The 19,263-nt window shown below is 40.6% G+C and overlaps 1 protein-coding gene across 1 annotated transcript; it reads right to left on the bottom strand.

Moving 5' to 3' along the window:
* Positions 1-16,363: 16,363 nt before the first annotated feature.
* On the bottom strand, positions 16,364-17,791 carry LOC148035239 (uncharacterized protein At5g01610-like). Its single transcript, XM_087680636.1, has one exon. It carries the CDS (start codon positions 17,678-17,680, stop codon positions 17,183-17,185), a length of 498 nt encoding a protein of 165 aa, XP_087536762.1. The 5' UTR covers positions 17,681-17,791; the 3' UTR covers positions 16,364-17,182.
* Between the last annotated feature and the right edge of the window lie 1,472 nt (positions 17,792-19,263).

Genomic DNA, 19,263 nt, shown 5'->3' with positions numbered 1-19,263 from the left:
GTGTTATCCATCACTGGATGAGTGGAAGTGATACCCCCCTAAGCATTAGGTGGTACTTCAGACCTCGTACTATATTGAACTTGAAAGAGCCGGTTCTAGAGTTGGCTCAAGAGGAAATGTATCGATGTAAATCTACAACCACTAGGGATGGTCTACCAAGTCACCCTCTTCCATCCATTTTGAATCCATTGGTGCATAATTCTAAAACTTCACTAAGTAGTGTTTGGAAATTTTACACCTAATTGTTCTTTCTTTATGTGCTAGAATCTTCTTAGGTACCAAAATCTCATCTACCTCCTCAAACTCTAGCTAAATTTCAATAGATATATTCTTTAAAGCAACCCCATGAAAAGGTCTTAACAGGTTTACATGAAAAGCATTATGTATCTTCTAATGTGGAGGCTATTTTAGCTCTATCACATCACTTAACTTTTCCAACACTTGGAAGGGTCCATATTAAGGAATACTTAGCTTCAGATACAAATTCAATTTGCCTTTCATCCTTTTTAGCCTTGCTTTTTAAAGCATAACAATATCCAATCACCCTCTCAAATTGTAGTGCATGTCTATGGTGCTTAGCTACCTTCTTTTGCATCTCTTGAAACATTTGAAGTGCTTGCTCGACCTTATAAATATCCATGTTGTCTATATACTTATTAGCCTCAAAGATCTTATCTTTGTGTGCAAAATAGGTACAAATGTCATTGCCTTCTCTTCAACCTCTTCATCTAGAGGTGCATCATCTTCTCCCCTTTTCTCCTACACTTCTTTTGAATATGAATCTTCCATATATTGAAGGAACATAAGAAAATCTAAGTCGTTTTCCATAAGAAGAAATTCTTGTTGTTCCTTGTGATATGGGCAATTTTTCTCATAATTCTTGAAATCATAATTAATTAGATTCCATCTAGTAGCTAGGGTTGTCTTAAGAGCATTGGTTGCTTGAACAATATCATTCTAATGCACATAACTATCAAATACAGATCCCTTTATATATTGGAGATAATCTTCTTTGTACACTTGAAGCTTGTCAAAAAGATCCTCAAGAAGCTCCTTGAGATTGAAGGGAACATTCAATATTGACGTGTTATGGTTGAACTTGAAGGGATTACCTGTTTTGTGAAGAAAGTCAAATAACCTATCATTACTTGTCTCTTCAATGCTTTACAACTCTATACCTTCCAAAAATAGCCTCCTCTTTGCTATTTTGACAATAGCCACATTTCTAAGTTACTTTACTTTGCAAAATATGAAAAACCTTAGATCAAACAACCTTGAATTGAGAAATGCAAAAGTAGGGACTGCATAGCATAGGCATATAATTGAATTTTAATTTTATAGGTCGAATAAAACAAATGATGTTTTATTTGAAAAAGGCAATTACCAATTTGTAACATATACAAAATGCCACCATTGAGCAACAAACTAGTGTAGATTGATATCTAGTTTCATCAAACAAGTTAATTTTTTCTTACATGTTAAAAACTTTGAATTTTTTTTAAAAAACAAACAAGATTACAACCATCATTATCATAAATCGCACTTTCTCATAACTCAAAATGTAAAGATTTACCATAAAACAACGTGCAAAGATTCATGACAAACAATGTAAAAGAGAGAACTCAAAATTTGGTAGGTGTTGATAATCAATGCTTACTTGTTGATTGAAGATGTTGAGTGCTTGAGGGATGTTGAGTCCTTGAGGAAGATTATTGACTACTTGAGAGAGCTTATAGATGTTGAGTAAAAACAAATAACTTAAGGAAGGGGGATTAATAAAGGTTCCCCAAAAAAATATTTTAAAAAGTGAGGTTTAAACCTCAAAAAGTATGCACAACTAAAAAATTAGATGTTACAATTTCAAAAATAGAGTTGTTGAGGATCTCTTTTTGGAATTTGTATATAAAAGGGCCCTCAAATCCAACTAAACCTTTTGACAAATTTTTCGCTTAGATTTTTCTAGTATCATTAGATTTTCACACCAATATGTTGGATTTTCACTACTCCATATGACCTTCCAATAGACAATTCTTCATGTTTTGCTCAATGTTTAATGTTTAGGGGGATTCAAACACTTAGAATTGTAAGAATGCTATAATAATGCTGTAGAATGCTCTAAATGAACTATCGTAATAGAGATATGCAAAGATCAATAGATTCCTTTTGTTTTTTAGTTTTCTTGCTGAAAAAATCATTTGGCACAAACTCAACTTAAGAAATGCAAAATTTGTCTTATTTTCGCAATCTCGATTCCCAAAAATTGTGTTTCTTAATTGGGTGATAGAGATATTTTTTAAAAAAGTTAGTTTGTCATATGAAACACAAATAATTTGTTGTTTGAACACATTATTTGGTCTATTCTTGCATTTCATAAGTTGGGTTTGCAGTGTGTAAAAGAAACATCTCAAAAGTTGGATCTAATGGGAATACAAAAGACCAAAAAAAAAAAGTCTAATAAAAATACATTTTCTTTGTGGTGCACTACTTTTGGCATGGTACAAAATATCAATGTGTTTTGGAAATCACATTTGTTCACTGTGGATTTTTTAAAGCATGGCAAGAACAAAGCTAATTTCTAGGAAGCATAAATCTGGTCCTAGACAACTGCTTCTTCAGAAGATTCATGAAGCCTCAAAGCCAACCATACTTCCAAAACCAAGCAAACTAAGGTAAATGTTTTCTTAGGGTATGAGATGTCTCAGCAAAATAAGAAAGGAAATGAAAGATTTGAGCCTTGAAATTCCAAAGCTTCCATTTCAAAGACTTTGCAAATAGATTTGCAATAGTCATAACCTCTATAATATAAGGTGGACAAGGACAGCTCTTGATCCAAGAGGATGTATTTGATTTTTTTGATCGATTGTTTTCAAGAGGGATATTGTCATTTTGAGAAAGCTAAGATATAGGTTTTGTAAGATTCTTGAGAAAAACCCTCTAACAGATGTAAAGATGTATAATATTATTGAAGGGCCACTATATAGGAAGCCAAAGCCAAAAGAAGGCCCTAAAATTGAGGACACACGTGAAAGAGATACAAGAGTAGCAATATAGTAATTGAAGATTATAGAAGAATAGGTAGAGAAATGGAAGAAATATAAGAAAAGGAAAATAGAAGATCAAGAAGTAGAGGAGTTGAAATCTTTAGAAGTTAAAGTGAACTACGTTCTTCTTGATTATATAAGTAGGAGAAAGGATTGTGTAACCTTGGATTGAGATTATGTTTAGATTCTAAAGGGCCAAAGGGGAGAACTATTCTTATTTTAAGAATGGTATATATATACTATTGGTTTCTAATTAAAATATTTACTAGCTCCCTTTTTAAGGTAAATGGTACATGAGTTTCCTCTACAAATAGTATAAAAATTTGAAGTAATTGATCCCTCCATCTTCCATTTCATGTGACAAGAAATGGGCTTTGATATAAGTAGACTTGGATACTAACTTAATCATATTGATATTGAAACTATGAAGATTATTCTAATTTCATACTATGAATGATAATTTAGTAGTTTAGCCCTTATATCTTAATTTCTCAAAATACTTCTTTTTTTCTTAATTATTTTCACATGACAAATTTTTTCACTGCTTATGTTACTATATTTTGATAGTGATGTGTATGAACACACTTAGGAACATCACGACACTTTTTTCCCTCTCTGGGAGGCTTTTTTGGGTATACTTAGTCTTATAAATCTTCTCCTTATACAACTCTCAATACACTTTGAGTTGCACTCACTTGAGCTTCTTCATATGACATGACTAAATATTTACTTCTAAAAGATTCCCAAAAATGAAAGGTTGTGTAGAGTGTCAAGATTGTGGGAGAGAAGGAAGGAGTCTCGCTTGAAGCTTTCTTGCTTGCACAATGGGGGAAGACACACAAGGGTGGAGGCTGAAAACAGTTTTTCTCTACTTAGTTGTGTAAGCCAAAAGAACTCTTGTACAAAGAAATAGAAGAACCCTCTATATGGGTCTCAAACCAAACTCAACTAACTAAGGTGGCATACTAACTGAGCCACGAACTAGAGTAGATAAGGATAGCTATCATGTAGCTATTATTCATGGGCGGTGTACCAACCGCATCTACAACTGACAAGTCGGTGACATAAATACACAACGGTCACCCTGGCGTATCACGAGTGGAGCTCGATATCTCAACACTCCCCCTCGAGCTCAATCCCAATTCCTGCATACCAAGCAGGTCTCTGAACTTGCGCAGCTTCTCTGCGCCCAATGCCTTCGTAAATATGTCAGCTACCTGATCCTCTGTGCTGACATAAACTAGATCAATAAGACTTAGTAAAACCCTCTCTCGCACATAGTGATAATGCACCTCAATGTGCTTTGTTCTAGCATGATAGACTGGGTTATTTGCCAAGTGTATACTACTCATGTTGTCACAATAAATGACAACTGGCCCATCTGTAGACTGATGCATATCATAAAGTAGCTTATGCAACCAAGCTACCTCACATGCAGCCATTGCTGCACCCCTGTACTCAGCCTCTGTGCTGGACAAGGCAACTGTAGGCTGTTTCTTGCTGCTCCAAGTGACTGCAGCACTCCCAAAAGAGAACACATATCCACTGGTAGATCGTCTATCAGAAATGCTACCAGCCCAATCAGCATCAGTGTATCCATGCAACTGTATCTGAACCCCAGTCTCATAAAATAGTCCATACTGCAATGTGGACTTCACATACCTGAGTATGCGTCTAGCCGCATCCAAATGCGATTTCCTTGGAGCCTGCATAAACTGACTTACCAATCCAACAGCATAGCTCAAATCTGGCCTGGTAATAGTCATATAAATCAAGCTTCAGTACATAGTAGGGTCTTCCAGAAGCTCACCTGCATCTGCGCTCAGCTTCACATTCTGCTCCAAAGGAACTGAAATAGGCTTACAGCCTGTCATCCCATATTTGGACAGCATGTCCAATCCATACTGCCTCTGCAAGAGCTGTATCCCACTTGGTGATCTAATCACCTCAATGCCCAAGAAATAACGCAGCTCTCCCAAATCCTTCATCTCAAACTTCTGCTTCAATAGCATTTTCACATGAAGGATATCTTCATCACTGTCACCTGTCATAATCAAATCATCAACATAAATGACAAGTAGCATAATACCTTTCTCTGTTTTTCTCACATAAAGTGAGAAATCTGCCTTAGAAATCTGAAAGCCAATAGTGACAAGATACTGTCCTATCTTGTCAGACCATGCTCTAGGTGCTTGCTTCAAGCCATACAAGGCTTTCTTCAACTTGCAAACAAACTCAGGATGAACAGCATGCACATAACCTGGTGGCTGCTCCATATAGACCTCTTCTTGCAAATCACCATGCAAGAAGGCATTCTTTACATCCATCTGATGTAAAGACCATCCCTTTGATGCAGCCATAGCAATGACTGCTCTTACGGTTGCCATCCTTGCAACCGGACTGAATGTTTCTTCATAGTCAATGCCATATGTTTGTGCATACCCCTTGACTACTAATCTTGCCTTGTATCTATTCACAGAACCATCTGCATTGTGCTTCACTTTATAAACCCACTTACAGCCAATTGCATTTTTACCTTTAGGCAAAGGTACCAATTCCCATGTAGCATTTGCTTCCAAGGCATCCATTTCTTCATCCATGGCTTTCTCCCATTTTTCTTTTCCCATGGCTTCCTCAAAAGAAGTGGGTTCAGGTTCCTGTATCACCTTGACCATATATGCATAGTGAATGGCTGTAAATCCATCATATTTCAGCCTATCCACAGGATACCTAGCTCTGGTAGACCTGCGCAAAGTGGGTTCACTCCCAGGTGCTCTCAAAACATCCCTGGTCTTCCTCACTCCAGGTGTAACAATAGAAGGAATACCCAACTCATCATCAATGCTCTGTTCTGAGCCACTGGATTCACCATCCACATAAGAGTGACCTGCATTCACATCAAACATGGGCTGATCAACTTTCTCTTTTCCTTTTCGTGATACCTGCATACCACTATCTGCATTACTTTGAGAAGATTCTCCTGATCTCAATCTGCCTGTCCATGGCGAAGAATGTGAACCACTATTAGAGGACGCTCCAGGTCCACTAATATTTTGTGACTGCTGCTGTGAATTTTGTGCAGCATTACCATTTTGTGCATCTACATCATCAATCACATTTACTGGTTTATACCAGCTACTCATCTCATCAAAAACAACATCTCTGCTCACTGTAAACTTACGAGTAGAAGGGTTATAGCATCTATACCCTTTTTGCTGCAGAGAGTAACCAATAAAGATGCACTTCTCAGCTTTTGGATCCAACTTGGATCTCAACTCATCTGGCACATGTACATAGGCAATGCAACCAAACATTTTCAAATGAGAAATATCTGGTTTCCTACCAGTATACCTCTCCTCTGGAGTCATTCCATGTATTGCTGCAGTGGGAGTCCTGTTCATTATGTAGACTGCTGTAGCAACTGCTTCAGCCCAATAAAAATCTGGCAAGTCTTTTTCATTGAGCATGGCACGAGATACCTCTCCAATATGCCTGTTTTTTCTTTCTGCAATTCCATTTTGTTGTGGGGTATGACTGCATGAATATTGCTGCTTTATGCCATGCTCCTGCAGGAACCTTGCAAACTCATTTGAGAGGTAGTCTCCCCCTCCATCTGACCTTAGGCATTTTATCTGCAAGCCTGTTTCTTTTTCAACCATAGCTTTAAGAGTTTTGAAATGCCCAAAAACTTCACTTTTCTTTTTCATAAAATACACCCAAACTTTTCTGCTATAGTCATCAATAAAACTGACAAAATAATGACAGCCTCCAAGAGATGCATCTTTAGTTGTCCACACATCAGAGTGGATTAATTCCAATGGCTTCTTACTCTCTTGAACATGTCTAGGAAATGGTTTCCTTGCCTGTTTTCCAAACTGACAGGCTTCACATACCTTATGCATTTCTGCAACCTTGAATTTAGGCAATCCTGCAACAATGTTTTGGGCCTGCATTGATTTAAGTCGCTGTACATTAACATGACCAATGCGTTTATGCCAGATATCAATATCTGCAACTACACCGGTCCCATGTGCAAACATTGCTGCACTCAATTCAGGCATGTCTGCATCCAATGTAAACATTCTGCCCTTCTTCTTTCCTTTTGCTATCAAGTGACCTTTATTTTTCATATCCTCAACAAAGCATCCATGAGGATTAAATCTGACCTGCAAGCCCTGTTCAACCATTTGACCAACAGAAACCAGATTCTTGGTGATATTCGGGACATGAAATACATCGGACATGTATTTCTTTTTCCCATCCTGCATAGACAAGGGAATTTTTCCAATCTGCACAATAGGATGTGCAGTATCATCACCAGTCTCCACAAATCCTGGTTTTTCCATTTTCCTTGCATCCTCCATCCATTCTGCATGACCTGTCATGTGGTTTGATGTACCTGAGTCAACATACCATACATCGTTGCTTTCTTCTGTACTTGTCACAGAATTGTTCATGTGCTGCACCATAAACAGATGCTCATTTCTGTCATCACCCTGTCTACTAGAGGATGCATAATTTCCTTGTTGCAGTTTTCCATTCATGATGTCATTCTGCTTTTTATAGCAGTCTTTAGCCATATGATCCATTTTACCACAATAGTAGCATTCAACATTACTGTTTGCATTTTGGCCTCTTTGCCATCCACCACGACCTCTTTGGCTCCCCCTGCCTCTAGAGTTACCACGTCCTCCTCCATAGGACTGGTTTTCTTGAGTTTGTTGCATATTCTGATTTCTACCACAGCCTCCATATCGGCCTCCTCTACCTCTGCCTCTACCTCTTCCAGCATTTGAGTAGAAGACAGCTTCTTTTGAAGTTCCTCCTGAAGAAGATGCACCACCATTTCTTTGCTCCTCAGAAATTAGAAGAGCAATCAGCTCCTCAAAATCAGGAAATCTTTCACGAACTGAAATGGATGTCCGAAACTATGCATAATCCTTTCCTAGACCATTCAAGGTCACAGAAACTAAATCATCATCTTCCACTGGTGACCCAATGGAAGCAAGTGCATCTGCAATCTTCTTCACCTTCATGTGGTAGTCGTTGATGCTCATATTTTCTCTTTGCACATTGTGCAACTCTTGCTTGAGCTGCATTTTCCTGGCTTGCGTATTTGTGCTATACATTTTTTACAAAGTATCCCATGCCTCCTTTGGCGTACTTGCATCCTGAATATGCACAATCATAGAGTCTGAAATGCTGATAGACAGCCAATACATAACTTTCCTGGCTCTCTCATGCCATGCTTTGAATGCCTGCATTTGTTGTTGATTGGGAACATCAGGAAGAACTGGTTCTTCTTCATTTCCTGCAACAAATTCCCAATATCCTTTTCCCATAAGGAAATTCGTCATTCTAAACTTCCATGCCTGGAAGTTGTTCTTGTCAAGCTTTTCAGTGACAATCTGTGAAAGAGAATCAGACGCCATTACAGAATACTGCAAAAAATTCTGTCACTGCAAAAAAACACAGCTTCACCCTCACAAGGGCAAATCTGCAAAACTGGCGAAAGTGGTATTTGACCACATAGTCACTTCCTAGTGACGATTTTGCATAAACAGGAACCAAGGATGATTCTGAAACTCCCAATGTCTCTGCGCACAAGCATACGATGCAATTTCTACAGTAACTTTTCACCGACCTGTAGAACAGTGGCTGCACAGCATAAAACTGAGCCTTTTCCTGAGTGCGTGCAGAAAACTTCCGTCTGCAAAACAGGCCTCGAAATGGCCTCAAATCAAAAAAACAAGGTCGCCAAGGGCTAAAGCCCTTGCCCGCAGCATATACTGCCCTCTTGCTTCACCGCGAAGGGCGTCTCAACCTGAAACAATGCACTCCTGCAATTTTCGGCTGTGCTACCTGCAGAGATCTGCTCCCAAAACAGAAAATGAAAGCAACACTGCTCCTCTTACCAGAACACCGCGAGCTTGCTTGCTTTCTTGAGCTCCTTACCACGAACAAGGCTCTGATACCATGTCAAGATTGTGGGAGAGAAGGAAGGAGTCTCGCTTGAAGCTTTCTTGCTTGCACAATGGGGGAAGACACACAAGGGTGGAGGCTGAAAACAGTTTTTCTCTACTTAGTTGTGTAAGCCAAAAGAACTCTTGTACAAAGAAATAGAAGAACCCTCTATATGGGTCTCAAACCAAACTCAACTAACTAAGGTGGCATACTAACTGAGCCACGAACTAGAGTAGATAAGGATAGCTATCATGTAGCTATTATTCATGGGCGGTGTACCAACCGCATCTACAACTGACAAGTCGGTGACATAAATACACAACGGTCACCCTGGCGTATCACGAGTGGAGCTCGATATCTCAACATAGAGAGCCTTGGAGTACATCATCACACACCCCCTAAGCATCAATGATACAACAATAAAGTGCATCAAAAAATGTACATTACCAAAAAATGTAAAATTTGCAATGTGAAATCAATGACACCCTATTGCCTTATGAAGGGGATGCAATGGCAGTGGAGAAGGAGAAGAGGAAGATGCTGGAGAGAAGAGCACACACAATGTAGGTGTTATCCAACTGAACTGACAGCCTTATTGCACTATCATATTATATATGAATAAAGAATGGGCAGTCACAATGTACACGGGCAGGCCCAGAGGCCTTTTACCCCAATAACCTCCCACTAAAAGGCCAATGTGGCTGGGGAGTGAAAACAAAAAAAAGAAAGAAAAGGACAAGGTGAGGAATCATGACATCTCACCCAACGCCCAATCCCATAATATGTATGTCTTAAAGTCACCATCTCCATAACCAAGGAGGATACATCTACGTGACATAGGCTCATGTGGCATACGTACAGATTCTTGGCAATCAAACATCCTCAAGTAATCATAGGGTGACTGCATGTCACTCCATGCCTCATGGGGTATAATACGATCCAATGTCAAGCACGAAGTCCTATTAACCAAATAGACTGCCATCATAAGGGCCTCAACCCAAAAGCCATAAGACAACCCAGCTGTGGTAAGCATAGAAGAAACCTTTGCATGTAAGGTCAGGCGCATGCCATGAGCAATCCCATAATACCGTGGGCACAAGAAATCAATGCCGTACTACTGACAAGAGGTCTGAAAGCTGGGAGAGAGAGCATGACTCTCATAATCCATCTGCAAGCACCTAGGCTTGCTACCAGCAGAATCCATAAACCTGTCAAGCATAACTGCAGCATCCTCAATCTGCACCAAGGGAAAAGCCCAAACACGGTAGGTAGCATGATCAATAAAGGTCACAAAGTATGACGTTCCACCAAGTGACTAGGAAGGCATAGGTCCATATACTGCACAATGGACAAGATCTAGAGGAGCATGCATCGTATGATCGCCATAAGCCAAGGGGGCTCTACAAGGACCAAGAGTATAATCAGGGCAGGCATCAAGATGTGTAAGTGACATAGGAGGCAACAATGAGTCTGAACGAGATAAGATCGCCGTCTCTCTGTGTGCATATGGCCTAAGCAATAATGCCATAACAATGCATGCGGTATCCGAATAACTGCAACCATAGAATCTGCCATATGAGAGGCATGCACTGGGTACTGAGAACCAACTCGAGAACCTCTAGCCAAAACCAAGCAACCATGACAGATCTTCCATGACCTATCCTGAAGAGAAATAGAGTAACCTACATCATGCAACTGACTGCTCTTATTGAGCATGGGAACATGTAAAACATCCCTAAGCATAAGAGAAGTCCCATAAGACAAAGCTAGGTATATGTCCCCTATACCAAGAATAGCATAAGTCTGCTCAAGGCCCAAAGAAATACATCCATCAAACTCCCTGTAAGTAGAGAACCATACTCTATGTGGAGTAACATGACAAGATGCCATAGAATCCAATAGCCAATCTGAGGCATAGGCCGTATCACTAAGCAAGAAAGTTGTAAGGAAACTAGATGATAGGAGTACATGTTCAACTACATCATCATGGGTAACAACATGTACTCACCACTAGTAACAGTGGTAACAGTCTCTGCTACTCTCTAATCCATCTGAAACATTTTCTTTTAACATGCCCAAGCTTCCCACAATGGAAGCATACATCTGCAGAAGAAGAATCTATAGAAGATGACAAGGAATCCAAGTCATCATGAATAGGGCTATCCATAGCATCCACGGAGCTCAAGGAGTTGAGGGCTATCCCAACATACAAGTACTCTTCCATCGTCACTGGAGAGGGAAGCACAAAAGCATCAACTAGGGATGCAGAAGCTAAAACATGAAAAATACTTGTAGCTAAGTGCATGACATAACCAACCACAATAGTGTAAAGGCCAAGACATCTATTAAAAGAGCATATGGTATTCAGCCATGAAATCAGTCCATAACCATAATGGCAAGTATGACTCTGTAGTACATCAGACCACATAGTAGTATCCAAGTCAATGCAAGATTGGTAAGTGGCATAAGATCCTGCAATGGTCAAGCTCCAGGAGAAGCCCAAGTATATGTACAACAACATCCAAATAAGTGGCTCTGTAAAGTACATGATAGTAGACAAAGTGCATAGCCGGGTAAGCATCAAGAGCAACTGCTCTCTAACCTGTATGGGCAAAAGCAACCCAACTAGAATAGAAGCTAGGCAACACAGAAGCAACAAAGCCATAACTGCTAAACCCAAGCACTATCAAGAAGTCCACTGATCAAGGAGTAACCCGCAAATAACCAAGCATCAATGATCAATGAAAGCTCAATAACCAACTGCCAAGACAATGGAGCAAGCACTGCTCAAACATGTATCTGCATCCAAGTAAATTCAAGATCCATAATCGAGGCATCAAGGGCCAAATAGCATCCAAGTTGCATAAGTGATAAGCCAACCAAATGCAAACTACTCCACAAAATTCTCAAATGCAAGTCGATTCAAGCCCAAACATCTGCCATACTGCAAACCCAAAAGCATCCACATCAAACATCAGTCCCATAATGGGTAGCACGGGGCATAAACCTTGTCAAGTGAAATGCTAGCTGCAAAGAAAATGATGGTGAACCAAGAATTGAGCTCTATTCTTTGCTCAAGAAGCATCCGTGAGCATAAACATCAAAGTAGCATCATCCAAATACATCAACATATCAATCCGAGTAGTCGGGAGCACCCATAGAAGACCATAGGCATAACCAAACTGGATGTAAAATAACCTGTCAACCAAGGTAGCATAAATCCCAACCAACAACGAAGTTTTCGCATCCAAATCAAGGCTCAATAGCTTTCAAATAGCATATTTGAGCATTAACCATGATGACCAAGCATCAATACATCCAACAGGACACCCGAATGTCAACAAAGAGCATTATGCATAAGCTATCCCTGATAAAACCTTGCTGCCCAAACAATGTACAGTAGTAAATCCCTACATAAATCGAGCTATGAAAGCTCAAACCAAGTCCCAACTCATCTCAAAACATTGAGCAAATATCCCCAAAGCATTTGGGCATCAAATACCAAGCCTCGGGAGCATCACATAAGCTAAGAGCATGGCATTTTCTTGTTATAAATCAACTCAGATCTATTACAAAAAAAATTTGTGCTCAAAATTTGGCAGATCTGACATTGCCATTGCATTCGGAGCATGCCAAAACCCCAAGTTAGACTCTTACCTTGCCTAAATCGGATTCCAGATGCCCAAGATATGAGAAAAAATGGGATTTTTGAGTCAGATTTTGAAATGGGTGCAAAAAAAAAAAAAAAAAAAAAGTGAGCTACTACTATGGGGCATGTTGGTTATGCTGAGGATAAGGGGAAAAATGGGGGCATACAAGGTGCCCCATGAGGCCAAAGAATACCTGCAAAGAGCCTATGAGGGCTGGGGAGAGGCGGGAGATGAAATCTTGCCTCAGGGGAAAGAAGCCATGGCTGGCACTAAAGCTCCAAGCTCTAGGTCTTCAATTCAGGCTAAAGTAATGCCAAGACAAGCTCCATGATCAAGCTCTGATCCAAAGCTCTAACACCAGTTGAAGGGGATGCAATGGCAGTGGAGAAGGAGAAGAGGAAGATATGGGAGAGAAGAGCACACACAATGTAGGTGCTGTCCAACTGAACTGACAGCCTTATTGCACTATCATATTATATATGAATAAAGAATGGGCGGTCACAGTGTACACGGGCAAGCCCAGAGGCCTTTTACCCCAACACCTTAGTCTCTAAGGTTGAGACTAGGACAGTAAGAGTGATATACTCATCACTATAGTTAATGCATTTGCTATATGTGATATTGTTTAACACTAGGGGAAAGAAAGGTGATGTACTCATCATAAAGGTGTTAATGTATTAGAGAGATGTCCTCATCGCTATAGTAAATGCATTTGTCATATGTCATATTGTTTAACACTAGGGAAAAAAAGGTGATGTACTCATCACAAAGGAGTTAATGTATTAGAGCAATGTACTCATCACTATAGTTAATGCATTTGGCATATGCGATGTTGTTTTAACACTAGGGAAAAAAGAAAGGTTATGTACTTATCATAAAGGAGTTAATGTATTTATTATGTGAAAACTTTGGACACTAGTAACAAAAAGTGATGTCCTCACCACTATAGCTAATGAATTTGGAATATGTACACAATCAACAAAGATGAAAAGTTAAAAAGTTATGTCATCACCACTATAGTTAATGAATTTGGCATATGTACACAATCAAGTGAGATGAAAAGTTAAAATGTGGAAATATAATCGAGTCAAGGAGTGCTCATGTAAAACCTATGAGCATCCTAAGGAGGAGTGCTGACAAGAAACCATCCTTTAATGTATGTTTTCAAGGCTATGAGCATATGAGCTTGGCATGAGCATGGTTAAGCAATAGCGTGTAATACTATTTAAGAATCATGCCTTACGCTTTTCGAGTTGAGTACTTTTGCTTTTGTCACATAACAATGTAATCGAGGACAATTGCAAGGATTTAAGGGAAAGTCTACTAGTCAATCTTCTTGAATACTATGGTATATGATTTGATTTATCAATAATTAGAGCAAGCATAAATTTCACAAATCTGAAATAAATACATTATCACATTAATCTTGGATAGTCAACACCCAATTGGTCCCAAAACTAGCAACCCTTGTGGTATTTGTTTAACTTATACTACTTAAATTTGTACTACATTGAGATATAGTGCAAATTTCAACACTTTGGGGTACCACAAACGACCATCAATAGAATCAAGATTCAATTTGTCCTTTCTTTCTAATGCAATTTGGGTACAAATTGAACTAATAATACTTGCATGCAAACCAAATCAAATGTGGATGAGTTTTTCCTATCAAATATGTTGCTACAAGTTCTACAATTACACCTATTTCTCTAATTATCAAGGCTTCAATTAATGGGCGCAAACTCCAAAGTGACTGAGAAACCCTAATTTATGCCAATCTCTACAAATTAGGGTTTTTGTAGAAAAAGCATTTGTTGTCCACCTTCAAACTACATAGGATGCCTAAGAATGGCTAAAGAACTTATGAGAGAGGTCGGAGACAACTTAGGAGAGAGAATTTGTTGATTTCACTAGAAAAAAATGCCCCAAAATTGTTGGTGCCTGATATTTGGTAGCAAAAATGTTCTTGCCAATTGATCTTCACCTCTAGATGGCCGTCACTTGCTATCCTTAATGCTACTATAGTAGCTGTCTACAATCTCAAGACTTCCTAGTGTATTTGCCAACAACAAATGCTCTTCCTGATGGCTCGAATTCCTCTTGGCAATAAGTGCAAACAATAGAATCACCCTCCTCAAGCCTTGGGGAGCCCCAAAAACCACCTTTACCTAGTTTCCATGGCAAGTTTCCGCTCTAGTTGTTGAGTGGCACAATGCAAGACTCCACCTCTAGGCTTACCTTCCAACAATTAAAGGGTGAGAAATTAAATTCCCCTTGTACCTACTCCTTAATTGGTCACTACCCATCCACATTTAATGTGGTAGGCCCTTTGAACTTGGTCATTACTTTTAACTTTTATTTCACCTTAGGCTAGCATTAAATATTTAATTTTTGGTAGCCTAAATGACACCCCAAGTCATTTCTAGATCCCATCTTATGTTTGAGACCAAAAGTGGCACTAGGCACCACAACTACTTGTCTAACATAACTTGTCACAACTTTTGCCAATGTCCCCCCACTATCCAACTTGGATTTTGGACCTATCACCACCATGCCAAATTTAACTTGTACTTCACACATGCACCACTTAATTATGCCGCCCGAGCAAAGCAATACAAACACATTCTCCTAACACACACTATCTAGCTAGCTTAAATGTGTATGTTTTTTGTTATGTAGTAAACACATACCCTCATGTAGGTACATTATAAGCACGTAACTTAGTTTCTATGGTGTCACCTACCCATAAAAGAAAAAGGATATTCGTGTGTGAAACATGTATGTATAACAACATTCTTATCGAGTAAAGTGTAGCTTACATCATAGACTACACTCCATTATAATAATGCAGTGTGAAGTGCAACCTTGACACTAGTTCAATCTTGTTGTGGATAAATTTAAAAGGGAAGGACATAGATCACAGAGAAGCCTAATGTCATGATTTACAACATGCAACTAAGGACATATATATAAGAGAGAGGACCAATGTTGTGATCTAGGAAAGTACCAAAGTTTCCTCAACTCCCAAAGGTTCCTTATAAAAAAAATTGGATATATTTGTGTCCAAATATATTGATAATAGATGAAGAGACCATTCATTGGAGGTTGATGACATGACTAAAGATTTACTTCTAAAAGGTTCCCAAAAAGAAAGGGTGTGTAGAGAGCCTTGGAGTACATCATCACACCCCCCCTAAGCATCAACAATAGAACAATGAAGTGCGACCAAGAAATGTACATTGCCAAAAAAGGTAAATTGTGCAAATTGTAATCAATGACACCCTATTGCCTTAGTCTCTAAGGTTGAGACTAGGAAAGTAAGAGCAATATACTCATCACTACAGTTAATGCATTTGTTATATGTAATATTGTTTAACACTAGGGAAAATAGAAGGTGGTGTATGGCATATTGGGGGGGGGGGGGATATATGGGGATGTACTCATCACAAAGGAGTTAATGTATTAGTATGTGAATGGGTAAAAGTGATGTACTCACCACTATAGTTAATGAATTTGGCATATGTACACAATCAAGTGAGATGAAAAAGTAAAATGTGGAAAATATAATCAAGCCAATGAATGAAGACTTAGCAATTCTAGATATATAAATTGATTAAATGTACTAACATGACACACAAAAGAAGTGTTCATGATGTTAGATGTACACGTTGATAAAGCTTAACAGCATGATAGAGAAAGAACTAGAATGAGTTGGAGGTAAGGTGGCCTTTGAAGGTGTTGATCAATGTAGCCCCTTACCACTTTGAGTAATTGATTTGGGCTTGCTTAAGACGGCACTTACACAACAATTACACATTCTTTGGAGCTTCAAAGACAACCCTAGTAAGTCCAATGAAAAAGAGATTGTACAAGCTTGGAATGACAACCCTGATTAAGTGTAGTGAAAAAGAGATTAGATAAGCTTGGAATCATTCTTATTAAGGAGAGAGAGAGTGGTAGTATCTTTACTATTAGTTAAGGGGAGGTTGGGCCCTCACCGTGAAAATCGCGTCGCCTCAGCGCGAAGCGCCGGGGCGGGTCTAGGCGCGGAGCACCTAGTAAGCATTGTGAGGAGGAGTGCCCACAAAAAACCTACCAAGGATCCTAAGGAGGAGTGCTCATGAAAAACCAGCTGTATATATTTTTCCAAGGATGACATTGAGAAGTCCCGGATAAATTTTGGGGCAATCTTGAAGGAAGCGATTAGACTTTATGCATTTTAGATGATTATTAAAATGACAAGAGATACAGTCCTGCCTATTATAAGAGCAGTAAAGCCTTCAGTCACTCTGTCAGCACCCAACACCCATTGTTGACAGTGAGTAATGCAGGAGACGATGATGATTAGAACTGATGGGAGACCAGTCCATGCCCAATAAACCACCAGGGCTTCAGCCCAGCATGTATTGACAAATGGATGATTCCGACTGACAAGAGATCAGCCTGTTCCCTTACAAAAGCAGCAAGGTCTTCCGACAGATCATGTTGACAGAGCACAACGTCAAGAGGGATCTACCCACTCCTGCATCAGGCCACCAGCAATCTGTGATCGCTTGAGAAATTCCAGAACGCCTGTACGGGATCGGGACGAGAGGTGCCCTCGCAGCCCGGATTCTCGTCGAAATTGAGCACGGGGTAGCTGGCCGAGGCCGGCCCGACGCGGAAGACCAGGTCGTCGCCGCTGACAGAGATGGAGGTGATGTCCCACCAGGCAAAGAAGACCTTGACGGTGATGCCGGACAGGTCGGTCAGGCTGCCGTACTGGATGGTGCCAGCGATGGTGGGGGCGTAGCGGACAGGATATGCGTCGGGGATGAGGACGGTGCAGGAGCTGCAGAGGCTGAGGCTGAAGGAGCCATCGGCGGGGTCGAGGGTGTAACCGTCGACGGTCTGGGGGAGGAGGCCCTGGGGGAAGCCATAGCTCTCCAGCACTTCATAGGCAGAGGAAGACGATGATGACGATGAGGACCCTGCCATTAGGGCTGCGCAGGTAAGGAGGCACAGCCACAGGAGTGATGGTGGCATGGTAGATCACTACTCCGGTTGCAGAATTGATGTATGTCTCTCTGCGTCTATCAGGCTGCACTTCCTTCTTCCTGTGGCTTTCTGTCGGTGCGGCTTCTCCCTTGCTTTTATTACCCCACTATATAATTTTAGGGCCCCGCGGCCTTTCTTGTCCTTACCACGTGGCGTCCCCTAGCTTCGCCACGTCACCCTCCAACACAGCGGCGACTGTCCCTATCGAACCACACATTAGCGTTACTTTGGGAACGGATTGACGAGTATTGGACTGTTACACAACCATCTAGACGATGTATCGGTTCACCTTCCATTCACCGCTTGCACACTTGTCTCAATGCTTGGCTCTATGTTACTATCAAACCTATCTCAACTCACACATGTTCGCACAAACCTCTCCAAACAAGGGTTAATCGAGACTAACAAGATCTCTTCCAATAATCCTCCACCCTCTCTACTCACACCCTTATAGCCCCTCCTCATCCAAATGGGGTATGTAACAAGTCTATTTCACTCCACATGCAAGTCTCAATGTATGTGGAGTCCCCCAAGGATTTGAAGAGAGGTCGGAGGGCCGAGGCTTGGGGGGGGGGGATGTGTAAGGGCTTTGTAGCTATACCATGGCGTTGCTACCAAAAACACTTATATAGGGAGTAGTAGTGACCTTGAGCCTTGCTTGGTTTCCACTCTGCTTGTAATTCCCTATACCCAATGGTGAACCCAGACTTAGGTGGAGTGTCACAAGGGTGTAGCCTTGGGATGTGCCTATGTTGTATTGTTTTTTTATCGAATAATACAATAGTATATACCTTGCTCTCACATATCATGTTACCTTTCTGTGCCGTATTGAGTGAGTGACGAGTGCAGGTGCATCACACTTGGTATCAGAGCAACTCTTGCTCGGAGTGAACGAGTGCTCACGGAAGCAGGAGAGAATATCCAATGCCCCAAAGAGAACGAGCCGAAATGACCCACATCGTATTGCCCCACATCGCAACGACCCCCATCCTGTCAACCCCTGGCATGATGACCCCCGACATGGCAACCGCAACACCATCCACCATCTGAAGATGTGACATGGCTTCCCCGCAGCACAACCACCACTGGAAGGAGGCGAAACGCAGCTTCCCCACGTAGACAACCCTGAAAGCCGAGGCGCGGCTCTCCACGACCACATGGAGGACAAAAGAGAAAATGTACCCATCCCAACAATGGAAGAGAGGAAGAAGAGCAGAGGGCAATAATGAAGAGTAGCCCAAGAGGAGAAGATAGCCAAACTAGAGAGGCAGTTGGAGGGCATGTCAGGCATGTTGGAATCAATTTGAAGGAACATGTAGATGAAGAAGGAGGAAGAGGAAATGAGAAGGAAATCAGAAGTGGAGCAGGGTTATAGAGAGTGGGCATTTCAACAACAAGAAGAGGTGAAAAGGCAAAAGCTACAAGAGGAGATGGATAGATTAGGGAGAGAGGAGACTTCTAAGAGGGCGCAAGATACAAGAAAAGACAAGGAGAAGGTAGTGGCGGCCAGAAGTAGTAAGAAGGACAAAAGGCACAACCATAAAAAAGAGGAGGAGATCGATAGTCCAAAA

The sequence above is a fragment of the Lygodium microphyllum genome, chromosome 6 (assembly GCF_053477565.2).
Source record: "Lygodium microphyllum isolate KBCC chromosome 6, Lygodium_microphyllum_v1.1.10, whole genome shotgun sequence".
NCBI lineage: Eukaryota > Viridiplantae > Streptophyta > Polypodiopsida > Schizaeales > Lygodiaceae > Lygodium > Lygodium microphyllum.
The sequence above is the reverse complement of the archived record's forward strand: the minus strand, read 5'-3'. Positions and strand labels throughout refer to the sequence as shown.

Coding starts and splice junctions, on each gene's coding strand:
- LOC148035239 (XM_087680636.1), bottom strand. CDS start 17,680: ATGCCACCATCACTCCTGTGGCTGTGCCTCCTTACCTGCGCAGCCCTA.